Below are 27,202 nucleotides of genomic sequence, written 5' to 3'. Positions count from 1 at the left end.
TTAGAAACAGGATCTTCACAGATGTAATCAAGTTAAGATGAAGTCATTAGGCCCTAATCCAATATGATGTGTTCCTATAAGAAGAAGGAAATTTATAGACAGAGACACACAGGAAGACAGCCGTGTGAAGACGGGAGGCAGAGATTGAAGTTATGCTGCCAAAAGCCCAAGAATGCCTGGGGCTCCCAGATGATGAAAGACACAAGGACAGATCCTCCCCTAGAGATCTCAGAGGGTGCGTGGCCCTGCCAACACCAGGACTTCAGGCTTCTAGCCTCTGGAATTCTGTTCTTTTAAGCCACCCAATATGTGGTGCATTGTGAGAGCAGCTCTAGGAAACAAATATCCTCACTAACATAGGTAAAGCACTTAGAACAATGCCTGTGAACTGTTAAGTACTAGATGAGTTACCGTCCTTGCCCCCATCACCCATTCAGTTAACGGTACCACGAATCACTCCATCGTGCAAGTCAGAAAACTGGGAGTTATTTACCTGAGACTACCACCCATTTCTCTCTCCTTCCACCCTAATACCCAATCAGGAAGCCAAGACCCAGTAACTGCACCTGTCTAACGTGACGTGAACTAGTCCTATTTCCTACTCTTCCTATGTCCACTTGCGATGGCTTTGCTGAGTCCTTGCCCACCTCTTGCCAAAGGTTCCTCAATTGTCTCTTTCCTCCCTGGGCTCATCTCTACCCAACAAACCCTTCACAGCACCACCAATAACATTCTTTATACAATTCAAATTAACCAGGTAACTCTTACGACTTTAAACCCCTTCTTCCTGCTCAAGGACTTGAGGAAAAGTTCCATGCTCATCCAACACGCCCTGGTGTATGAGCTGAGCAACTGAAAAGACTGCTCCTGCTTTCTCCCTTTCCACTGAACAACTTCTGTTTTTCAGGTGTGGAAATAAGTAAGGCCTTGAGACTCACTTCCGAAAGTCTGCAAGTAACTTGAGCATGTCTTCATTGGATAGCTTATTGCTGTCTTGCTTGTAGAGAGCAGAAAATCTGGCATTTTTGTCAAGGTTTCCAGATGCATCCTTAAACAACGTCCTGAAATAGCAAAACAACATGTCTAAGCTGTTTCCAAATGACCAAAATAAATCCATGACTTGACTCCGGTTTCTATGTGAAGACTAATTATTATTCCACTGGCTATAGCCCACAGAAATCTCATTATCTAAAGACATGGCATATATTTATGAGAATGAACACAACTAACTCAATTTACATAGAAAACATTTCCAGCAAATGGCTTGTGCTTAGGAAATAACATACACAGCCAAATGCTTAAGAAATAGAGACCACAAATAAAGAGGATCTGCAGGCCTCACTGGGCTGCCACCCACTCCCAGCTGGAGGCATGTGGCTGGAACCTGGAATCCCTGCTCTGCAACAAACACTCCTGTCCATCCTGCCAGTGCCAACACTGCTACCCTCCAGCTAGCGTCTCTCCTCTCTGTGTCTCTAGTAAAGGACTTTTCAGATATGGAGCTTACTTATTTTTCAGTTTTACATATTTAAATCCTCTTTGTCTCTGGACAAAAAAACAGAATAGGTCAGTCTGTCTGTCTGTCTGTCTGTCTGTCTACTATCTATCTCCATATATCTGTATCCATATAAAAGGAATAAAAGATGTTCTCCTTACCTTGCTGCCCAAGCAAATGGCATTCTGTACTGCCCTAGTCTTTGGCATGCCTGCTTGGCATTCTTCAGCACCTTCTGAGCAACCTTGAAGACATCAGAATAAAACCATGAGTTACTGTATCCCACAGACTAAACAACCTCTTATGGTAGTATCAGATGCATGGACAAGCACACCTTACTGCAGTGAATGTGGCTGGATTTATACTCAGTGCAGAGTATTCTGCTTCTCACATTCCCTAGCAGTGATTTTCAAAGACTATCAAATGAAAATTGTTTCCAAAATGTATGTCTTTTCTTTGGTCTTCACAGGCAACAAGCATGCCATTTCATAGGCCTTTCTATTTCTTCATGACTAAGGGCTATATATTATGAGTCCACTGAGTTATTAATAATTACTAATACTTGGTATTCATGCCAAAATATATCACATTACTAGAGTTTAAATGAGAATACTAATGAAAATACTAAGCTTTCCTGACTCCTAATGTGTACTGACTTATGCAGACTCCCCAGATTTGGGGGATATATATTCATTATTAAGACATTACAGGTATTGACTTAAGTTAGGCCAGTGTTTTCAATCACTATGTTCTTGTTTTCTAGGTATAAGTTACCATTACTTTCACTTCTAATGACTAATTTTGGTTTGTTGCGGGTGGCTGGATTAACTCTATAGTGCACAGGGAAGCAGATTTGCTTTTGGCCTATGTATGCATGGCAGGTCTATTCATCAACTATACCCCTATTGCTAAAGCAGATGACACCCAATTTCCCCAAATTTGCTTCTTCTGGAATACTGCATTGCTAGCACTACAAGGTGTGACTGATTCAGAGTCAGAGCGGGGGGCTGAAGGGTCTTTTACATTACTTAAGTATATCGGAGTCAAACCAGTTTTGGGAAATGTGACCTAGTGCCTGTGAACTAAAGTGTGCTCTGCAGAGCTGCAGCAGCAGCCCCACTGGGAGCCTGTCACGAATGCAGAGTCTTGGGCCCCACCCCAGACCTCCTGAGTCAGAACCTGCATTCTGACCAGACCGCCGGTGATCTGTGTGCGCCAGGTTTGAGAAGTGCTCATCTAGAAGACTCAGAAGGACAACAATAGAGCTCTCTGTCTCTGAGTAAAACTGAAACCAGCTGTGTGAGTCTAGAGCACTAAACCTCTCTGGGCTCTACTTTCCCACCCGAAAAATGAAGAGCTTGGGCTAGACTTGCTATTATCCGTTCCAGTTACTAAACATGATGATTCTACCGTAACCGTGGGGGGGAACTGCTGCCTTCATGAATGACTTGGAAAACACTTCTCGATTCAAACAGGTGTCGGGAGCTCATCCAGCCCCTCCCTTTCTTCTTCAAGTGGGGCATGTCCATGCAGGGACTCGGGGATCATAGGGTAAATGGTCTGCCTTCCTGGGGTGGCCATTTTTACTTACACATTTTCAGGTAGAAATGATTATTTTTAGGTTCTAACAGTAATGACTATGTTGTGGAGTAAAATGCAATATTTGCGTACAATTTAAAGCCAAAACAGGCCTCAAATAAGTTTCACTCTCACCTGTAGTGAACGAGGACTGAACTCTCAGACTTACTGAGGGTATAAATGGAACACAATATATATAAAAGTCAGAGTGAAAAACTCAATTTTGCCCTTTGGGTTTCCCCCCGCTTTTCTTTCTTTTTTAGAAAATCTATTCGTGGTGGACACCTACAGAGACTACTCCTAAAAATTTCCTCCAAAACAATAATTTCCTCCAAATGATGTTCTAGACCATCTTGGAAAACATGAAGAGACATTTTGATATACAGAAAAAATCATCCCTCAGCAAAATCTCTACCGAAGCTCCTATTTTTATATGAGATGGTTGAGTCTTAATCTCTGCTTTAATTTACTGCATTGGAGGTGTGAACGCATGGCTGAGCCTTACGTTCCATAAGTAATGAAGCAGGAGCAAATTCAACAGATGCTCAACGGACCCTGGAAAGTGTGGCATCTAGTCTGGGGGGTATGTGATTTTCACACCAGCGTCAGCTGCCAAATTTCAAACCATGCACGTGGCAGGCAGAAGTAGCAAAGCTGGTGCATACCAAACTTGGAAATGTGATGCATACGTGGCGGGGGAGTAGATCTTATCTTGGGCATTCATTGATTATTAATCAAACCATCAAACAACTAAAAGAGCTTCTCATCCAAGGTTTTACAGACTTGATTTTAAAAATAAAACTGTTTCTCTCCAGAGACCAAATTTTACTCTGCTTTTTATCAGCCAGAAAGGCATATGTTTGAAGCCATGTGCCTGGGTAAATGGGCTTCTCCTTGACTGGAGCTGTAATAATTGATAATGACATCCTCCTATATGCATCAGTGATTTAGCACCCATAGCACTGTCTCGTATGTAGGTGGTGGGGGGGGGTAGCAACATCATCTTTCAACTACAGATGGAACACCTGGGGCCCAGAGAGGTGACATGATGTATCCAGGCTAGTTAGGAGCTCAGCACCCAGGTCTCTGACTCCTGGAACCTGTTCTTTAAAAACCGTCCTGCATCTTGGTGGACACACCTGTGATGTACAGTGGCCAAAGAGAGGAAGACAGGAAGCTCTGAATCACTCAGAAAACCCCAGTTAGAGCCTCTGGGGTGTCCCCTCCTACTGCTGACCAGTCCATGTCAATGTATCAGGGTCTCAGATGACCACTAATACAAAATTCTTTTTAAATAACTAAAAGTACTGTAAAACTGGCACAGGACAGCACTCAACAGCTGACTGGAACCAGGTAGCTCAATGTGCTAGAAAATGACAGTCAAGTGCCAGTTGGCAACTCCAGCTGTGGGACACTGAGCAGGTAACTAAACCTTCATAAACCTCAGCTCTGGGGAGTGTGAAAGGTATTCTTGGCCTAGATGACTTCTAATATTCAATAACTCTACTGTATGTCCACACCTAGGCACTCCCCAGGTAATGAACAAACACCAAAGTAATGAAAACACACCAAACATACATCTTGTACGTTTCCTTTCCCTCTTCCACCTAATGTCACAACACCTCTGCCACCGTAGCCCCACCCCACCTGACAAAACACAAAATCTGCTGACACTATCGGCTAGATCATCCGAGCCAGGTCACCTCCTAGTCTCCAGTCTCACATTTAAGTGTAAATGGACCCAAATTTATAATTCCAGGACCTTGGAGACATGCCAACAAGTGGAATGAACTCTATTTAAATACAATATACGTACTTTTTAATGATAGAAAGTTTACTACTAAGCTGGAAATTCCTTTGCCAATTATTTCAGGATGTCAGGATAGTCTAGGCAAATGAAGTATTTTATTTACACATGGAACTACTTTTCACTGAAAATTGGACACACAGGTTAACTATAAGACAATCTATGAGACTAGTCTACATCTCTTAGAACATAAATATGGCTTAACTGTGATTTCTTTAAGCATTTCTATATGCATTTTTTTCTGATTGCTGTTAATCATCACAAAGCATGCAGGTCATCCATACCTTAGAAGAGTCTGAACTTTTCATGTAGGGCTCAGCACCATGGGTGATGCTCCCCTGAAGCACTTTTTCAATTCTAGCCACAAGAAATATATCAGGATGAGGGCACGTGACTGAAAATATTCCCTAGGGAACAAAAGATTTTCTTCCATGAGCAGAATTTACAGCCACATTAAACTAATCCCATCAACATGAAAGATTCTCAAGCAGCCAAGAGCACTGACACAGTACAGCTATTCAGAAGCACCCAGGGCCAAACTGGTTAACTCATCAACAGTTCATCATCTGATCAAAAAGCCTATCTGGTGGAGGAGGCAACTAGCAGAAAGTTTAGAAAAAAGAAATCAAAAACTACTTCTTCTCTTTCAGCTTGCTTTTACTGTCTCATTATATATGCTGTCAATATAATTAACCGTCTCATTTACCCCAGTTGTGCATTACAAAGTTTCATTACGTATTTACAGAGCACGTGCAAAAGAAGCCTTATTGGCATGACCGCTGGGCTCACGCTGCCCCCACCTGCTTCGGATACTGCATGGCGGCTTCGTGAAGGATGTCCTGCAGGGCAGGCGAGCTCTGCCTACCGCCATTCATCAGAGACGGGGATGTGGTGGCCAGCATCTGCCTCACTGAGAAATGGTTCAGGTCCACGTGGAAATCGGCAGAAATCTTTCGGTTGTATTTTATGTCAAACAGGGATAGAGTAACAAAGAAAGGCTCGACCTGAACAAAACAAAACAATCCAGACCATCACTATGGCTCAAACTGTCAGGAAAAAAGAACGCTGCTATCAGAGAATAAATGACTAGACCTACGTGTGATTGTTGCTATAAATTACTGCTAAAGAGCAATAGCCTCCACACCTGTCCTGTATCACAAACATCCTGTCCAGGCAGCGGAAACAAGCCTCGGCACCTGTACCACAAACATCCTATCCAGGCAGCCGAAACAAGCCTCGGCACCTGTACCACAAACATCCTGTCCAGGCAGCCGAAACAACCCTCGGCACCCTGATCTAACACCGCACCGCCCTGATACCAGGAACTAGGTCTGAATGTCCCAGCTGCATTGCAACAGGCACATCTGAAACCTCTGAATAGGTTTTTTAATCTTTATTTTTTAAAAGGAAAATTACATTTGTAGTGGGTCCTTCTTCATTTTCAGCAACACAGCATTGCAAATTGAAAGATAAATCATTGCACTTGACAAGAATTCTTTTTCCAAACTTTTCTTCAAATGGCTTCACTTCTGGCTCAGCTGATGAGAAGTCAAGCTTCTTTAAAAGAAAATGCAAATATATCAATGTATTATGCTCTCACTAAAAAAAAAAAAGAAAAATCCCATAATAAATGTATCCTAAGGAAATTGCTTAAAATATGGAAATGCTATATACCTTAATTTACTCACAAGTGTTACTATTTTATACATTTATATAGTATATAATAATGGTCAAATAAATGATGCTGTATCTACTCAATGGATCATTATGCAGAGCTTAAAAATTATTGTTATGAACAACTCAAGTGTCCATCAACAGAAAAATCTATAAGCAAAATGTGGTGTATATATACAATGGAATATTACGCAGTCATAAAAAGTGGAGTTCTGACACAAGTTATAACAGGGACGGACCCTGAAAACATTATGCTAAGTGGAACAAGCCAGACATAAAAAGGCAAATATTGTATGCTTCCACATATATGAACTTCTTAAATAGGCAAATTGATAGAGACAGAAAGTAGAATAGAGGTTACTGGGGGTGAGGGGAAGGAGGCATGGTGGGCTGTTGTTTCATGGGTACAGAGTTTCTGTTTGAGAGGATGAAAAAGTTCTGGATATGGATAGTGGTGACAGTTTTACAGTAATGTGAATCTACCTAATGCCAGTGAATAGTACACTTAAAAATGGTTAAACTGGTAAATTTTATATTATGCATATTTCACCACAATAAACAAAAAATCATCAAAAAGCAAATATATATATATATGTGTATATATACGGTTATGAAGTCTGTGAAGAGACATAGAAAAATACTTATGTTTAAAGATAAATGGTTAAAAGAAGTTCTATAAAAAGACCACAAATGAAGAAGAGGAAAATATGGGAGGAAACACAGCAGAACAGTTGGCCCCTCAAAGCAGCCCTATCTGTAGGCAACCCTGGAGGCCCTCCCAAGCCGTGTTTTGGATTTTTTGGGGACACAGATGTGGACCTCATGTACTGCAAGGCTTGTATTTGGAACTGAGCCTGGGCTAGTCAGAAAATATCACAGTCTACTGGTCATCTGTAGCGATGCTTGCTATTTTCTGATGGTGATTTTGGGGGGTAAATTATATATGTTCTTCATAGACTTGAGAGTGTCTTTGGATAAATCAATTTTCAACAATCTATTAAATATCAAATATTCACAATGGTTGTGCTATGGTAATGAGATTACAGGTTGTTTTTATTTTTTCCTCTTTCTCCTGAATTTTCTATATTGTTATACTGCTTGTTATCCAAAGTATATAAATAAGCAAACAAACAAACAAATAATCTAACAAAGGTTTTCTTTCCTTCAACTAGTTTAAATATTAAAATAGTTCTTACCTGAGCATCTGGGTCCAAGTAAAAAAGTTTAACTCTGCTTTCACTTTTCAGCTTGATTTCTGCTTCTCTGGTACTCTGATAACAAGATAAAGAGAAAACAAAAATTACATTGAAAAAACCCTTTTCTTACAGAGATGTCTAAATATGTTTGAAAGCTACCCCATCCTGAAGAGCCAGACTGCCAGACAGCTCTGCTCTCATCTTGGAGGGTCACCTGCATGTCAATGAACAAGGATAGGCTATCCAGTATGTAGCATACAATGTAAGTGCTATGGGGTAAAAAGAGAAGACTTGATCCCTGCCCGTATGAAGCTGATAATCAACTGCAGCCAAAACCAATGCAAAGAAAGCAAAAGAGAATAACTAAGCATTAATAGCAAGAAAAGCTTCATAAAGTCATGGAATAGGGGACAAGCCTTGAATGAAGGGGTAGAATTCAGATAGCAAAAAGGAGGAAAGCATGAGCATTTCAGACCAAATGAAAAGGATGCACAGAAAGGATAGATACTGAGAGAGGAAATGAGCCCAAAGGGTAGAAAGGACTTAGGGTCCAGCCTGAGACTGAGGGTACAAGCAAAGGAAGAGGAAGGCATATGTTTTGGATGGTGGAATAAAGAAAACTGTGGCGTATCTTGAAGGACAGCCATAGGTGTCGGGAGCAAGCAAGGGGAGAATTGCTGATTCACTCAATAAATATTTATGAGCACATATTTTATGTCAAGCTAGGGACACAAACATGAATGAAATGCAGTTCCTATCCCCAAGGAACACCATCTGGGAAGACAGAAAATAAACAGCAATATGAATGGCAAAAGAAATCGTACGTACAGTGAGCTAACCTGCACTAGGGGTGGCCGCCAGGAAAGAGCTCCCAGAGGAAGGCCCATCTTGAATGACAAGGACATTTGGCCAGAAAAGGAGAGAAGGGCATTCTAAGAGGAGGTACTACAGGTATAAAGGTACGAGTCACACCTGAGCAATGATCAAGTCATTCATTACAACTGAATGGTAGTACATGATGAAAAAAGTAGAGAAATGAGTCAGATTTGTATGGTAAGGTCTGGAGATTTCACTCAGAATCCAAAAAATCCTGCGATATTTTAATCAAGGGAATAAAATTACCAGTTCTGCATTTTAGATCCACCCCTCGGGTAGGGCTGAAGGTCCCTAGGAGGTCCACATGGTCTCTCCTGAGTTATCACAACAGGCTCCCAGTCTCACAGCAAGGCCCATAACAAATCCCACCTTCCTAGCTTGGCTGGCCTGCTGACTGGACAATCCACTAATTTGGGAGGAAGAGCAGGTTTGTGGAGAAGATGGTAGAGTCTGGAGGTGCCTGCAGGATTTCTAACCGGAAACATCCAGTAGACACAGGGTGTTGAGCACAGGGTGGGGAGGAAGGGACGTGAGCACAGGGTGGGGAGGAAGGCTGGAGTTACAGACCAGGAGAACATCAGCATAGAGGTGAGGATGCAAGTTTTGGGGGTGGGTGAGAGTCCCTGGGGGAAAGTGTGAAGCGAGTCTGTGGACAGAAATCCAGGGGCCCCAACACTGAAGGGATGGACAGAAGAAGAGAAGTCATTCAGGGAAAGAGACATGGTGGCAGAGATGGGGGCTGGAGAAGTGGGACATGGGAACAGGGAGAAGAGGGAGCTTCTTAGACATTCACAAGATAGAAGTCATCTCCAGCCACGTTATGCCACACCTGATGCCTCTAAATCTATATCCTGTTCTTCCTGGCAGTCATAGTTCTTAATAGAATGTCCTCTCTCATCTGCTCCTTTGCCCAAAGACCATGAGTCACATCTCAGCACATAATGGGTGGTGACAGCCACAGGGGAGAGGGCTCTTGTCCTCTCTGCTGGTGGCTTAAAGAGGTCTACTATTACATTTCTAATCACGGCCAATGAGAAATAAAGCATCTTAATTTTCTCAGCCATGTAGTTGTTGTAACAGGTTCTTAGCAATGACCCAAACTCTACCCTGACCATATGTGACAAACTATCTACATCTAGCAGAATGAAATGACCACCAGAATGCCAGCTAAGAAACTGGGTTCTAGTTCTTGTTCAGTTGTTAACTGGCTGCATGAACTTGAGCAAGCCACTTAGCCTCCTTGAACTCTATTTTCATTTCTGAGTGGAAGTGTTCAACAAGATGATGGCTCGAGTCTTCTTCTACAACAAAGTTTATCTTGATGCTCTCCCTGCAGCTTTAAGGCTTCTGGAGGCTCAGGGGCATTCCTACAAATCATCGGCTCATGCTCACAGAGGACAGGGTATGCCTGTGGCTGGGGACGGGGGTGTGTAGGACAATGTTTTAAATCCATCTTGCCCATCCCCTTATCCTAATTTTTCAAACCAAAAGAGCCAGAACACGTGCATGTAGAATACACTTAACTGAACCCAAAGAATTTGCTTTACTTTGTATACAACCCATGGCGTTTCCTAACAAAAACATCGGTACTAGGTGCTGCGAGCCACCACCAACAGTAATACATTCTCCTGAATTTTTGCTTGAGTCCTTCAACAAGAGCAAACGCTATGATCTCAGACACTGGAGCACAGCAATGGGTTCTTAACGTAGATGCATTTCCTCATGTCTTTCTGAAAGATGTTTGTTGACTCAAGTGGAGTAGGAGATGAGAAATGAATAAAGCAAGAAAGACTGCTAAGAGCTCTATATAATTAGAAGACAAACAGAGATGCAGACACATTAACAGAAAAAAAGAAAATCAACAACTAGCCAAAATAGACTCAAAGTATCCTGATGTTGCCACTAATATCCAAGGGATATATTCTTCACTAGAAAAACCGTTTAATGGGGAAGAAGGGACAACGTTAGATGTAAAAATAACGTGAAAGCTTATAATCCACCTTGCGCACACTGACAGCTCTTCTATGAGATAGATGAAAAGCAGGCTCAGCTTCTTAAAGCTCCTCCCATCCTTCCCAAGGCCCAGAGTGCTTTAAACAGATGGGACGCCTGATAAACAGTGTTTGAAAGAATTACCAAGTAAAACCTAGGCAGTAAGAAAATGTGGCTCGGGAAGGGCAGGGCTTTCCCCCAGAGCCAGGGAATAATAAATATTTGAAAGCATCATAATGATAAAAGCAAATATTTGTTGATAATAGCCAACATCTCTATGCTAGATATTATCCTAAGTGCACATTTAAATTTGGTACAAACTTAGGAGGCAAGTCTTATTATTATCCTTGTTTAAGAGAAAAACACTGGGGCTTGAGGGGTAAATACTTTGCCCCAAATTCACAACCCTAAGCAGAAACCTGGCTTCTAACTGAGGCTGTCTGGCTTCAGAGCCCAGATTCTTTAACTATTAGACCAGAACAAAATAGGTAAAGAATATGAACAGGCAAGTCAGAGAGCAGGAAAACCAAATGGCAAATAAATATACAAAAATATGAAAAATACCACTACTAAAACAGTGGGATACAAATTAAAGCAGTGAAACATCATTTTTCACTCCTCTGGTGAGTATGCAGAGAAATGGGAATATGAATTGTTACAACCTTTTGGGAAAGTAACCTGGCAATATTTAAAGCACTAAAAGCACAATAAACTGTGACCCAGAAATCCCACCTTGGGGAATTCCTCATACAGAAATAAGAGCATGAGTATTTCAGCTTATAAATACATCATGATGTTTATTGTGCACTGTTTGTATAGGCTAAAAACTGAAAATTATCTAGATGCTCATGAATAGGGAGATGGCCGAATAAAGTGTTCAGTATCCATATTTGGAATATTATGCAGCTATGAAAATGAGTGAACTAGATCCTCTATGGCCCCAGGGAGACATCTATGAAAAATTTTTAAGTAATAGAACAAGTTTCAGAGTAATATATATATCATGAGCATATTTTTAAAAATAACTAAAAACACTGCATATGTGTAAATGTTTCCATGAGCAATTGGTTCGGTAAAGAAACAATTATAACAGGTTAATAACATCAGTGCTCTCAGGAATCTGGGGATGGAGGTTGAAGGGAAAAGATGAACTTTTCTTTATACAACTTTGAATATTTTTACTTATTATAGCAAGTACATTTATTTTCACTTAAATTTTAGTAAAGACAATAAAATAAATTCCTGTAATAAGTACTTTCACAGTCTAAGAGCCCACAAAACATAGCTGTAAAAAAATATCCCACAGGGCTTCCCTGGTGGCACAGTGGTTGAGAGTCCACCTGCCGATGCAGGGGACGCGGGATCGTGCCCCGGTCCGGGAAGATCCCACATGCCGTGGAGCGGCTGGGCCCGTGAGCCATGGCCGTTGAGCCTGCGCGTCCGGAGCCTGTGCTCCGCAACGCGAGAGGCCACAACAGTGAGAGGCCCGCGTACCGCAAAAAAAAAAAAAAAAAAAAAAAAAAATCCCACAGACTATGCCATCCAGCACTTCTCAAAGTGACAGAGACCAGCTCTGCTCTTAAAATAACCTGTGGTCAGTCCATACCGTAGATGCAGGAAGAACCCAACTGGTTCTTCCCCAAACCCTGTTGCTGGTCCTACCCACTGCCCATCTAATAATTCAGTATAGAGGAAAATAGAGAGAGAAAAGTGACAATGACAGAGCCATTCTCTATAAAAACGGACACTTCTCAGATACTACAGAAGAGAATGATTTGTCTAAAACAAAGGCTATTCCCCCCACTCCTGTATTCTCTAAGTTTAATCACTAATGATACACCCTGACAATGTTTTCTTCCTTGTCTTAAGAGGCAGTTATGAACCAAACATTCAAGAGTTTCCAGAAGAACTACCATAAAGTTTAGGCATACCCTGTGTCTTCAGTTTATCTCTGAGCAGGGAAAACAATCGAAGGCCAGAGCATCATATTTTGAGGACGGCTCGTCAGGAAAATACTGTGTTGACTGTTGGCTCATTTAAACAGAATGGGTTGCAAACAGGAAGACTTAGCAAAATCCTTTGAAGCCAGAATACATACTTTTAACTTAAAGAGCCGTCATGATTTGTTTCCACTACTTCCATGATATCTAACTCCCAGGGACCATCATCTCATCCTCTGTGTCACAAAGCTATAATAAAGCATTCTAGATAAGGAAGCCCAAGAAATGGAGCGCCAGCTGACCTCACAAACACAACCCTAGCCGGTTCCTTTGTATCATAACACAATGACATAATTTTCTGGATTAGGATACAGAGAAGGAAGCATTTATTACAGATGTGGTTTAAAATCTCAGAGAAGGTGTCTGTGAAACTGTTTGGGTTCTGACAAGTACTGCTGAACTTGGCCTCCTGATGCTCACTCAACCTCAATGAGACCATAAAGTCTGAGACACCAGACTCTAGCCTGTGTTCAACTGTGGAAGATTTACCAAGAAAGGTAAATTCATTCACTATAAAGAAGTTACAAGGTAACAGAATGGGAGCAATTTTGGTTCAACAGGAACCACATGGGGAGGCCAAATTAAGAGTGAGCAGCTGTTTTTTGAGTACACAAAGAGCTCAAAAATAGAAAAGCTATGGAGGAAAATATAAGGTGGGAGCATGAGGGTTTTCTTCATACTACCTTTACACAGGAGGTGATATATATACATACATACATATATATATATATTCATTTCAATGTTACCTAAGGTAAATGTAACCAGAAAAAAATATTTATCAAATAAATAGTAGTCGGGTTTACCACATGATCATATTACCCCTTGACATTGTAGGGAAGAAATCAATTAACTAACTTTGACTACAGTTTGTGTTTATTTCATAAAAATGTTTATAAGACTGTGTACTCTGATACTATAAATGCTGTTACGTTTAGAACAAACATATGTTTGGCTCCATTTTAGACAATAGGAGGAAAAGAACAGGTTTTAGGGTATACACAGTGTGTCCCCATAAGAAAACAATAGAGATGTTCAGTACTAAATGTACAAGCAACAAAAGGGCCAAGAACATACAAAATATTCTGAAAACCTAATTCCATATCACTCCTACTGTATGTCAAGGGCCCCTCCATCACATTCCACAATGAGACACCAGCTATTTTTGTACTAAAACAACTTCCTGTCGCTCATATCCTGTTTGGTTATGTTTCCGTCACAGTGGAAAACAAAAGCTGGGGCAACAGGATGAATGAAGCAGAAAGAGGAGTTGACCTGAGTGGAGCCTGCCATTAAATTACACCTTTGCCTGCCCCCACTGTTCTAGTCCTTTCTCTGCAATCTGATGTAACTGTGGCCTGATCTCCCCATGGACCTTTCCCTGGTACTGCCCTCTTAACCTCCTCACCCCGACTAAACTCTCCCTCCTTGCCTAGCTGTGCAACTCGAGCCTCCCTCCCCCTCCCACACGCCCTCCCACCCCTATTCAATCTCACACTCTGGAATCCATTCCTTCTAAAATCAGGATGACCAGGTATCAATCAACCTCCTTCCTTTTTTAACAGGTACAAATGATCCCACCCCAGATACACTGGAGGGGGTTATAAATAGTCAAAACCACTCACACTCGGGGCCCTGGATGATGAAGGGGCTGAGAGCCAGGCACACTGGTGCCTGAGCCCCTCACACTGCACTTCTGCCACCAAGCAGGCGGACAAGAGGCATCACCAACAGACACCTGCCCCACAAGTGGGATGGCAGCATGCTGGTGAATAACAGCACACCTTAATTTTCTTTTTTTTTCTCTTTGAAAAATTACCTTCTGCACTTTTTCTACCTTCTTAAATTAAAATAGTTTAAAAACACTTGAGAGCTGGGGCGGGGGGCGGGAAACAACAGTTAAGTCCCTTATAATGCTGCACTTTTTAGGTTCTGACCATGATCCACAGTTAAGAAATACATTTACATCACAACCCAACACACACATACACAAACACACTCACTCTCTTTCTACATATATATATCAACATATGATATATGCATGATATACACATATATCTTAAATAATATCTATCATTATTAAAGGCAGTGCACTTTACTATCCTCTATTCAATTCTATCCATTTTTTTATTCTGGGTCACATAATGTTGAGCTAAAGAAGCCTGACACAAAGAGTCATATGTATGATTCCACTTTTCAGAAGGTCTAGAATAGTCAAAACTAATCTACAGTCATAGAGGTCAAAACAACGAGAACGTCAGCTGGGATGGAGGATACAAGACAGTCTGCCGAGGTGCTGGAAATGTTCTATATGTTGGGGGTTATGTGGGTGCACAAACGTGAAATCCATCAAGCTATACAATTAGGGTCTGACCATTTTACTCTATGTAAGTTCTACTTCAATAAAAAAAGAAGACAAAATTTAAAAGTAAATGAGAAATGGAGATTGAAACCAATTAATTTAATTTAATTAGACCAATTTAATTACTTTTTACCAACTAAAATAGCTTCAGCTAACTTGGTCATTACCCACCAGTTTGAAAAACATCTTCAAATATGTTTTATAAATATGTATATATATATATTTTTAAAGAATAAATATATGTGATATATATCTCCTTAGGTCTTAGGATCAAGGAATTCTGAAGGCCAGGTAGTAGTAGGCAGTGAGAGAAGAAAGGAAGGCACAACTCCTGTTTGTCTTCACAAGAAAAAAAACATTTCTAATTAATCAACATTAAGCTCAAATAATATGACTCTTCTCCTAGGTATCCACTGTGTTCACCCAGTAAGTGTAGAAAGTTAACTTTTAAAATTCTAGATTGCACTACATATATTACCTGTTTCAACAGAGATTTTGCTTTGAGAAATCATGAACCCCAAAACATAACAAAAAAGCGAATCTCAATGCAAAATATGACACACAGAAGTTCATAACATGAAAGCACAAACACACAAGCTAAACCCTTCCCAGCCTAGAAGGAGGTTACAATGGTAGCACTAAAATTAGCTTTAATAGGCAGGTGCTAAAAAGATACTGTGGTAACAGTCAAGTGCTAAAGAAAAACAATGCTCTGAAGTCCTAGCCAGGGAGGGAGATTTTATATTTTAGAACAGCTATGTTGTCTTAAAGTAAAGGTCAATGTTGAATGCTAGTCTATTTATAATGGTATATAGATAAACCATGTTTTCTATTACAGTGTTTAAGATACGGGTGTGTAGCGTCTCTATTTCACTGTATTCACACACACACACACAAAAGAATAGAAAGGCAATAACAGAGTAAGAATATAAAGGGCCAAAGAAGACAAGGATATTTCTCTCATTTAAAAAGAATTATTCAGAGATGCACACAAGGAGGCAAGTACAAGGATATTCACTGTGGCACTGTTTGTAATAGAAAAAATTGGAAATAATAGAACTGCTAAAATAAAATGCTTACACAATGCAATAAAGGGTATGAATTAGATCTATATACCAACTTGGATGGATCTCAAAAACAAGGCTAATTTAAAAATAAAAACAAGTACAGAATAATATGTTAGCATTTATATAATATGTTAAACGTACAAAACACAGCCACATATTATTACGATAGATATATTGGTAAAGATATGAAAATCAAATGGAAGTATTTCCAGAAAACTGGTTGTGGTTCCAGGTTGTGGGGGAAGAAGGGAATGGAATACAGATGATGTTTAAAAAAGAATTTCAAGTATAACTGATATTTTTATTTCTTTAAAAAATGTTGAAGCTGAAAAGACAACACAGTAACAGGTGTTGAATCTGGGTGGTGGGAATATGGTTGTTTTGATCTTCGTGCTTTTCAGTAACTTTTTGAGTTTCTCAAGATTATAAAAAACAGGTATAACTTTTTTTTTTTTTTTCATTCAGACTGACCCGGGAAAAATTCATATAACTCAGGCAACCCTCTTTGGTTCAGTAACAAGATTATTACTTATCCATCCTTTTTGGAATTGTCTCTATTAACTTGAATAGGGGAAGCGTATGTGTGAACATATTAAGTAACATGTTACTATGGAAACATTTACCTGTGCACCTTGGTTATTTCTTCAATACTTCTAATGTGGCATTAAATATTATGTGGGGAAAAAAAAGAATAACAAAAAGAGAATACTTTGTAAGGCACTTTCTGGAAAACAGACTCAAATCCGACTTAAGAAGTCAGCCATGTGTTTCACCTCACCAAATGCTGAAGTCAAAAAATAGCAGTAACTACACCATGATTTTAATAATTTACTCTAATGTATTTGTTAATCCTTTCAATATCATTCTATGAAGAGCAGAAGATTTAAGATGATGTTACCTTGGCAAGTTCAGGCAGGTAGCTATCTAAACCGGAAACGGAACCTTCTATTTTGCTTTGTTCATCATCTAAAACAGCAAAACAGATTACCTAAGTCACTCACAGTTGAAAGCATTTTATTTAAAACAAGAGGAGGAAGGCCGTTTCTCTTACGTGCCCTTTCACACAGTGGTTTGCAACTCTGGATACCAAACAGAAACACCTCAGAGCTTTTAAAAAATGCTGATGCCAGGCCCAGTGGTGAGAGCTGAACATTTGATGGCTGGAGCAGCACGGACAGTGTCTAACCAGAACTGTCAAGGGCTATGGACAGCAGCACACATGGCCACACCCACCAGGCACCAGCCCAGGCCAACTAAACCAGAATCTCTGGTGGGACAAAGGAAAGAGTACTTGTTAAAAGTCTCCAGGGACTTCTAAGGCACAGCCAGAGTTGGGAATCACCTGTCCAAGGGCCTGAAATAAAACATGAATTGTCAAGAACATAGCCAGATTTTCCCAACCAATTTAATCTGTGGCTTCTGCCCATCCTAACTTTGACTTGAAAATTCCAAAGGATATGATTAATGATAACAATAAAAACGATAATTAGTATTTGAAGTGCCGACTCTATGCCAGGTACTTGAGATACATTATCTTGTTTAATCTTCCCATTGACCAGCAAGTTCTGTTTTGATTCCCATTTTACAAGAGAGTAATCCAAGGCTCTGAAAACATAAGTGGCTCGCCCAAGGTCTCACAGCTGAAAAATGGTATTGCTGGGACTTGAACTCAGGTATTCCTTTCTGCCTCCAAAGCTGTGATTCTTCTCATTATACAAATGATGTCAGGGTAGGACATTCTACTGGGACAAAATCTTTGCTGACAGGTTATCTCTAAGGAGCTCACGTCTGTCCCACCTCCATGTACCTCTGCAGTAATCTAGCTACTTCCTGTGCCCTCTGGCAAAACAGAAGACACCCGCAGAGTGTGCATGCACCTGGGGAAAGCTATACCTGCCTACCTTCATGAGAGTCTCCGTTTCGCTTTTCTTGCATTGCAGCTTCAAAGTTGAGCTGGAGAATCTTGTTCAGAGTTGTGATCCACTCTTCCATTTCCACTTCACTGTCTGCTGCCAAAAGGTAACTACTTTTGTCCTGCATCTTGAGCTCAAAAGCAAAACGCCTGACTTTGTTGTTCTGAAACAGAAAAAGGGTAAAGAGACACATTTCAGAAGAACTGGAACAGCCTTAAAAATTCTTCTCTTTATTATCTGCTGATGGGTACTATCTCATCGGCATTTCGGACCAAGTTATTTAAAAAGGCAAGCCCCTTCCCAATAAACCCCCATCTGTATCCACCTTCCCTGAATTATTTTCTTCATGGCTTTATTTCCCCATCTGACACATTACACATTTTACATATTTATTTGTTGTCTGTCCCATCCAATGAAATGGAAGCTCTTCAGAGCAGAGATTTCTTTTGTTCAGTGCTACATCCCTATTTCTAGAACACTGCTTGGCAAATAATAGGCTCCTGAAAAATATCTGAATGAATGAAATTTCATTGAAAATTTTCAGTTCCTCTAGCTCCTATCTTTTTTAATGAAGTAGTATGTGGTATCACATTTTAAAAGCAAACCATTATCTATCAATATGTCTGATTTCCTTACCTGGAACTTTCTCATCATTTATGAGGCCCAAAAGGTATTTAGACACCATGTCTACCTTCCTCCAGCTTCCCTCGTGCCTCCAGCTTTTATGCCTGTGAAAGGGTATCTTACTCAAAGTATAAAAACCGCAGTCCATGTGCATTAAATGACGAAGGATGAATGTGCACGAGGCCAGGGTTTCTCCACTTTGGCACTATTGACGCTTGGGGCCAGTAACTGTTATGGGGACCGTCCTGTGCACTGTAGCCTGTTTAGAAGCAGCCTGGCCTTACTCCTTAGATGCCAGTAGCATAGCCCCCCAGTTGTGAAGATCAAAACATGTCTTCAGATATTATCAAACATCCCCTGGTGGGTAAAATCGCCCTGGTGACTGCACTAGATAGAGGTTCAGCTCCGAGGAACATGACACAAGACTCCTGGTACTTACAGGCTGAGGGACGTGACATCACAAATTCCCACCAATGTGCGGCGTCCGAGCAGAGCCTTCGCCCACTAAAATTCTAGCTGGTTAGCCGCAGTCCCTGAGGGGGCTCTCAGTGAATGTCTCGGGGACAGGGTGGCCCTCCCAAAGTCGCCTCTGTGACCTCTGCAGCTGGTTCTCAGGAGAGAACTGCTCCCAGCAGAGCATGCAGACCACTGTGCACAACGCCTCACACCTCACTTCACAGAAAGAGTCAGAGAAGGGGTCAAAGGCCAGATATGAAAGGAGTTCTCTCCCCTGCACTCCTCACCTACTCATTACTATGAAAATAAGTTAAAAGTAGGGTGAGCATTAGGCCTTGATTCTGAATTATTCCTCTTTCTGAGCCTCAGTTTCCTTATCTGCAAAATAAGTGTAATCAACTTCAAGGTTCTAAAATACTTTTAGGGCTCAAGATTCGTAACTGGATTCTTTTCAGGTCTAGTTTTAAATTTTAGCATAGGCATTTCTTTGAACTCATAGCATTTAATCAGCTCATATTTTTACAATGTCCAAAAGCAATATTAAAAAAAAAAAACCTGAAATACTTAAGCCTCAACTTTTGGAGGTGAGCTTACAAACAGATGTGGAGATAAAAACAAATTATTTAAACATATTGAAGCCTTAGACACAATTCGTTAAATGTAAAACACCATCAGCCACACCTGCAAAAAGAATATGAAGGAAGGGATGGCCACTGAAGCCAGAACTTTAGATTCCGAAATGTATTCCAGAGACTGAGTGATTGGGGACTCCGTACTGTAAATCACCTATACTCTGCTGAAGACAGGCAACAAAACTCTTATAAAACAAAAGTAATTACTGCTACTTTCCAAATGAGTTGCCAAATATATTTAGTTTTGCTTTAAACATTTTTTTAAAGTCAATGCCAGAAAACTCAACTAAAATGTAACTGAAAAGGTCTCTCAGCTTAAGAATCCAAATGGAACTCCTACTTGGCAATCCCACCCAAGAAGTTACTTCACGGTCATTGACAATTCGCTCTGGTACTCCTTCCTTTATGCTGTGAATAAACATACTTTGATATAATTTGGTTTCTACAGTGGCAGCTTTCAGCTGAGTTTGGGTTACAAGCTGAGAGTGCCATGTGCCAATTAGCTGTTGATGCAAAAATAATTCTCAATGAATATTAAGTGGTGCTATCACCTTGATCTAGGGTTTGGTCCTGCACTAGAGGACCAAAAACAATGTTTTTTTGGGGGGGGGGTTGTTTGTTTTTAAATTAGTCACCAGTAACTAAAAATACCAAGATTTAACTAAAATTTTGTATTTCTGGTTTTCCTGAACCAGATGAGCTGGCAACCTTGAGCTGGCAGTGCCACCCAGCACATCAGCTGCCCCTTTAAACGGGACCACTTGTGCTCCAGTTTGTCACAGTCCCCAGCATTTCCTATCACTTTACACCCAGGCCTCTTCTTTCACTTAATTTATCTGCTTGGCCCCTGTAGCCAGCTGAGTTTGGACCCCCAACTTCCATGCTGACCATGATGAAGCAACAAGGTCTGGACTTATTCTCCCAACATAACTACTAGAAATAACTGGGCAAAATAGATGAAACAACTGTTTTTAGGTATTTTGCAACCATCAGGGCAGCCCTGTGATCCCTGATAGAAAGGAAATAGATGAGGTGAGCCCTACCATCACCTCATCACTTCCTGCCTGGAGGCCATATCTGGACCCAGGAAGGTGAGCCTGAACAGAGTCCAACAGTCTTGCTAACTGAGGAGGCTGCCCAGAGTTCAGAAGACCCAGGCGGCTAGAACATGCAGGACAGAGTCTCCAGAACAAGAACAGACTTCTCAGCACAAATAGATAATAGAGATCTAAACTCAGTAAAAACTCATTCATTACATGTTTATTTTCTCCTTATGTCATGCCTTAACAAAAAAGCTTACCAAAAAAATCAAAATCAAGACACAATAACCTAAATTTCAGGTCACCATAGATAAGAGATAAGGAGAAGACTGTGAAGAATAGGGAATAACATAAGACTCCAAAACAACACAAGCATCTAGAAGACAATGGAACGCCTTCAAATTCTAAGGTAAATTTCATCTAACTCTCAAAAAATTAAGACCTTACACATGATTTCCAGGAAGCTCCTGGAGGATGTGTTCCTCCAAAACAAGAAAGGAAAACGAGAAAGAAGACGACATGGGATCCTGGAAACAAGGAATCTGACACAGCCAGGACAGCAAAGGGAATTTCCAGGATGGTGACTGTGCAGAGGCTGAGGAAGCAGTCGGTCCAGCTTAGAGCATGAAGGAGGGCTGCAGGAGCTAAAATCCTCTCTAGCATCACATAATGTCCACAACTGATGAATGAAGAGCAGCGAACACTCCTTACCTAACAATATGGAGGCAAATCCCAAGAAAAAAAAAACAGTGGAAAAAGTTGAAAATGACCATTTCAGGGAGTGGGGAGTAGGTGAAGTGAGGTGATGCTGGCAGGACTGTGCCTTTAGTGCTACCTCTCTGTACTGTTTGACATTTAAACCAGATGAATGTATTATTTGGATGAAAATGCAATTTAATTTTAAGTAAACATGTGAACGCATAAGCAAGTATACCTGAGGGTCAAACCAGAGCTGTGTCTCTAACCTTAGTCACACTGGCCCCACAAAACCTTTCTTAGAGAACCGAGCTTTGGGCTAATGTCATCAGCGAACACTGAGTCATCTTAAGGAAGAATTCTCTGATAACGGTGACTGCGTCTATTGTGAGGAGCCGTCAAGAAGACTGTTCGTTCATCACACAGCGCCCTCTGTATGAGGGCCCCCAAGAGAAACGCCTGAATGGGCTTCATTCTGAGATTACTCGGGCAGCTTCTGACTAATTGGACTGTTTGTATCTACAGACACTGTGCAACTGAACGGGTCTCCAAGCTAGAAAGCGTAGAGCCTGGTTTGTCACCCACCATAGCGGGTGTTAGTGAGGTCTTTAAAATACATGCTTTTTCCTTAACTTAATCCCACTTCATCTCTTCCCTACCCTGACTCCTTTCACACCACTTTATATTTATATTAGCCTGTGTTTTATGTATCCTTGTAAACTGCTGCCTTAGATATTCCTGGAAAACTGGAGGGGAGTGGATGAGTGGATGGACGGACGAACAGACAGATTGGGGAAACTGCCAACCTGCTTTCAAAGGCAATTCTACAAAGGCATGGAAGGAGGCACATCAAACTGCTAATGGTAGCTCTTTGAGAAAGGGAGATATGGGGGTCAACAGGGACTTCTGCACTACCTGTACTGTCTAACATTTCATAATACAAATACATTCATGTATCATGTATAATTAAAATAACTTTTAAGACTAACTCTACAACTGTAACAGCACTATGATAACAAACCCTAACCCCAACCCTAATATTGGCTGAATGCTTACCATGTGCCAGCACCGCTCTAAGCTCTTTACATGTATTGATTAATCCCTTCCATAACCATATTCAGTATTATCATTATCCCTATTTAACAAATGAGGAACCTGAGGCACAGAGAAGTTGAAAAATATCTCCAAGGTTATAGAGCTGTAAGGGGTAGAGCAGGGATCTGAACTCACTCTGAATCTGAAACCCAGTCTCTTGGCCAATATACCACTGTGCCATTGATACTATCATGATAAAAGTCATCCCAGAGATGCTAAGAACTGTTCTGAATATTTCCAAGTTAACTCATCCAATCCTCTTACCCTATTAAGGAAATATTATCATTATCTGAATTTTGCATGTGAAGAAACTTCAGTTAATAGCCAGTCCAAGGTCACACAGTTAAAAAGTAGCTGAGGATTTCCCTGGTAGAGCAGTGGTTAAGAATCCGCCTGCCAATGCAGGGGACACAGGTTCGAGTCTTGGTCTGGGAAGGTCCCACATACCGCAGAGCAACGAAGCCCGTGCACCACAACTACTGAGCCTGCGCTCTAGAGCCCACGAGCCACAACTACTGAGCCTGCGTGCCACAACTACTGAAGCCTGCGTGCCTAGAGCCTGTGCTCCACAACAAGAGAAGCCACTGCAATGAGAAGCCCGCGTACCACAACAAAGAGTAGCCCCCGCTCACCGCAACTAGAGAAAGCCTGCGTGCAGCAATGAAGACCCCACGCAGCCGAAAATAAACAAACAAATAAATAAATTTAAATTTAAAAAGTAGCTGAGCCAGGTTTTAAACATAAAAACTCATATGCAAAGCACTCGGGCCTCCTACGACATAATTCTGCATGTGTGTTGTACCCACTATCTTCTAAAATGATGAAAAACAAGCCTTTAACTCATTTTTAAGTCTGCTATTACACTTCTACCACGAATATTGCCATTTTTTGAAGTGTTTGCTTAAATCTGCTAATTCATAGATGGTACTTTTACAAATGAGAAAACTCAACGATAAAACTCGCTTCATATTTACCTGAACCACACCCATACAGGAATCCAGAAATATTGATCCTTTTGGTTCCTTGGAGATCTTTTCATCTTTATAAAAATTCAAATTGTAGGACCCATCACCAAGTTGAATCAAGTGGAAAAATCGTCTTTTAAACGACTGAGAGAAAAATACACACATAATTATGGTTTCAAGATGAAAACAGCCACAATCTCTCTCAATAACTCACAAGTACACCCTATGAAAAAACCATTTCAGTTCTCTCCAAAACAAATCTAATTCTGGCCAGCGCCCCAGGTAACTGGGTGAGTTAAGACTCTCCAACACATCTAATAATTTTACTGAATTTAAATTCTGTGGAGTTGGTTCACTAAGCATTCCTGGGTCATTTTTCTCACCCACAGAATCAGAGATTTTTACATAACCACCCAGAAGCAGTGCAGGGAATTCTAATTTGGGATGGAGCTCAGTCTAATTTGGGATGGAGCTCAGAAGGATGGAAACTTTCTCAAATCCCCAGGGTGTCTTGCTCACACGGAGTAGGAACTGTTCTCTGCCTCACGGAACTGGACGATTTTCCAGCCTCAGGATTACAACAATCAGCATTTCCCCTGATTTAACTTTTATCCCCTGCTCATCCTACCTCACTTCCATTGTTTCTCTTTATTATTAATTCTGGCCTTTCATTGGTCCTACTTCTCTCCTGAATAGTTTTTACACTAGTTTTACTTTTCTCTTGACAACCCCCTTCCAATTTAACCATTTTCCCTTTAGTCCTTGATTTTTGCTTTTCTTGACTTTACTGCAGGAAGACCTCCATGAAAGTGCTTAGGTGTAGCCCCTCGGTGATGTTCTATGAGGTACCAAGTATCCCTTTTGTAGTCAATACGGAGAAGAAAGGCTGTAAGGCGACTGCACCTTCACACCAGCCTTACGATGATCTCATCACGCTGGTGGTTGGAGGGTGACAAGGGGAGCGGGTGGAAATGGGGCTGTACCAGTGGGGGTCGATCACCGATCACCAGGGAGGCATCTCACTCACCAGACAATGTCACTTTTGTCAGAAAAAACAGCATGCCCATTCATCTTGAGCATCATTTCCAAGACCCACAGGAAAAAAAGGGCTTAGTAAGGGGAAAGCAGGGTGATGGGCCTCCTTACCCTCATGGTCACGCTTATTGCACTGTTCATGTTGCCTTTGTACAGCCAACCGTGCTTGGTGATCCCACCCTTCTGAGAGCCGAGGGAAGCAGCATCCTAGGAGACAAGGGCAACGTCGCAATCAATCTCCCGATATTACTGATGGGAAATCCGTTCAATTCATACCAGGTTGCCCCTCGCCCCTTTACTGGAGTAACTGTCTGGCACTAACACCTACTGTGTCCACTTATCAATAAAAGAGGTGGAACAAGCCTAGTCCATTAAAAAGCAAATGCTAGTCCATTAAAAAGCAAAGCTTGTTCTAGTCCAAGTTTTTTTTTCCCCCCCAAGTATTTTAAGTGTTTAATGAGCCACAGAAAGTACATACCATACTTAACCACTCAAGTTGTAAGGTCTCGCCCGGTTTGATGAAAAATGTTTTCACATTACACTCCCATATAGTTGGAGGACAAAAGCAAATTCCTGGAAAACTTCCCAGATGCTTAGTTCAGGGAAAGGTGAATAAGAAAGGAAGGAAATATGAGGCAGGCAATAAAGAAAGCAGAGATAAAATGCTGGGGCAACAGAAATGAAGGAAAGAGAGAGGCAAGACCACAACAGGGAGAGAGGAAAGGAGGAGAGAGAAAAGTGAAGGGCGACAGCTAGAAAAGTAAAGAAACATGTTTCCTCGAGTTCTGACCCGAACACTGAGATCTGGGTTTAAGGGCATGGGGCTGCCAGCTGCTGCTATAAATAAGTCAGGCTTATATTTGCACATATAATAAGCAGACAGACAGATGAAATATACACACACACAAATACACAATGTGGCAAACCTTCCACCACATCCTGACCCCCACCCTTTCCTTACTCTCTAAGACCTCTGCCTTGTGACTCTGCCCCCTAAGACTGTGTCCAATATACACTTGAGTAGGAGCCTTAGGAAGAGAGGACTACACTGTCAGGTCACCCAGCTCACACCTCCTGAGGACTAGTCTAATTATGATGTTTATTTTTGTAATCAAGTAGACAACTGCAGAAAGACCTGTCTTATGCTTTGTCTGAGACCACCTCAATTTTTTTTTTTTTTTTTGCGGTACGCGGGCCTCTCACTGCTGTGGCCTCTCCCGTTGCGGAGCACAGGCTCTGGACACACAGCCTCAGCGGCCATGGCTCACGGGCCCAGCCGCTCCGTGGCATGTGGGATCTTCCTGGACCGGGGCACGAACCCGTGTCCCCTGCATCGGCAGGCGGACTCTCAACCACTGCGCCACCAGGGAAGCCCACCTCAATTTTAATATTGGTGGTTTTACTGTTGTTATTATTAGTGATAATAGAAGTAACTTACCTGTCTAGGATTTTACAGTTTGGTGTGCGCTCTTATGTGCATTATTTCAATCGGTCCTCCTCTTACTATTAATCAGCACCAAGTTTTTAATATCTTATTTTTCATTTTGAATGACCACTCACTCTTCCCAGAATATTTTTAAAGTTGTTTCTAAAATAATTTGCTACCATGGACATTGTTAACACTCACAATTAGGCATCTAATACTGAGTAGGGAAGAGTAAGTAATGCAGAGATGGGCAGCACTAACTTTTTATTAGGTTTTCCTTGCTCAGTGGACACGGTCACCTTAATGCCTGGCTCTCTTTATACACTTCTCTGGCCATAACCGTTCCCCCAATAGTAGGGGGAGTGGGCTTGTTAAATTCAGAGGTTCTGGGTACTATCTACTTTACTCAGAGCCCTCACTGAAGAAACAGCCATTTAAAATCGACTGGCTGCCAGTTTGTTTCAAATAGCCTGCTGAAAAACAACCTCAACTTAGGATCTAAGTAATCTTGATCTTTTAACAATGTAGCCAAATCTTGTCCAGGACTTTGAAAATGATCTCAGAACAAATAAACAAGGACCAGAGGAACAGGCAATGCTAAGCAGTCAAGTTGAAACAGAGACCTTATTTCAATCAATCAAACAATACATTTGAAAAAAATTCCTCCCCGGTTTCAAGGAACATTCCAATTCCTGTTTTGGCTAAATGTTGGTAATTTTCCAATGAATCTTCTAAATCTGTGAACTAAATGAATCCTTCGATCCGCCAGCAAGCATCCTACCTCATCTTTGTCCACCTCCTCATCAACTTCATAGACATGAACTGGAAGTTTATCCAACTTGGCCACTTTGCTTTAAAAAGAAGAAAGAATCTTGTTTTATAATTACCTAATCTGTGAAGAGATGCTGCATTTCTTCCCCCATCAAAGGAACCAGCATTTAACAAATCCAAAGCTGGCCCACTTGGCTAAAGAATAAAAACAACAGATGAAGTTGCTTTTCAAAGTGGGTGATGCAAGAGTTAGAGAGCTCCCAAAAGGCAGGCAGACAAGACGGCATGGCTTGTTGGGAGTTACGTAGATTAAAAATGGGAAAGTGTATTAATAAATAAACACATGGTAGAATAACTTTTAATACGAAGTTTAAATGAGGTCACTCCATCTGAAGTGATTGGAAACCACAGTCTTAATGATGATGGTATTAACAACAAAAACAGGACAATAACGATATCAGTCATTAAACGGTTATTATGTGCTAGGCACTGTGCTATACTTCAC

The 27,202-nt window shown here is 41.1% G+C and overlaps 1 protein-coding gene across 33 annotated transcripts in view; it reads right to left on the bottom strand.

Annotated features, from left to right (window-relative positions):
• DOCK9 (dedicator of cytokinesis 9) overlaps window positions 1-27,202 on the bottom strand; it is a 282,686-nt gene that overhangs the window by 101,257 nt on the left and 154,227 nt on the right. For all 33 annotated transcript variants that reach the window (XR_010936755.1, XR_010936756.1, XM_067712884.1 and 30 more), the window contains exons 5-15: window positions 26,708-26,777; window positions 24,612-24,707; window positions 23,475-23,609; window positions 17,946-18,120; window positions 16,943-17,010; window positions 7,751-7,825; window positions 6,297-6,437; window positions 5,681-5,884; window positions 5,165-5,287; window positions 1,657-1,739; window positions 939-1,061 (exon numbers count right to left, since the gene is read on the bottom strand). Coding sequence is in view for 31 of the 33 variants with exons in the window: in XM_067712884.1 (XP_067568985.1) it covers window positions 939-1,061; window positions 1,657-1,739; window positions 5,165-5,287; window positions 5,681-5,884; window positions 6,297-6,437; window positions 7,751-7,825; window positions 16,943-17,010; window positions 17,946-18,120; window positions 23,475-23,609; window positions 24,612-24,707; window positions 26,708-26,777 (1,293 nt within the window). In the remaining 2 variants the exon portion in view is untranslated. The remainder of the gene's footprint in view (window positions 1-938; window positions 1,062-1,656; window positions 1,740-5,164; window positions 5,288-5,680; window positions 5,885-6,296; window positions 6,438-7,750; window positions 7,826-16,942; window positions 17,011-17,945; window positions 18,121-23,474; window positions 23,610-24,611; window positions 24,708-26,707; window positions 26,778-27,202) is intronic.

This window comes from Pseudorca crassidens, chromosome 18 (genome assembly GCF_039906515.1).
Source record: "Pseudorca crassidens isolate mPseCra1 chromosome 18, mPseCra1.hap1, whole genome shotgun sequence".
NCBI classification, from domain to species: domain Eukaryota; kingdom Metazoa; phylum Chordata; class Mammalia; order Artiodactyla; family Delphinidae; genus Pseudorca; species Pseudorca crassidens.
The sequence above is the reverse complement of the archived record's forward strand: the minus strand, read 5'-3'. Positions and strand labels throughout refer to the sequence as shown.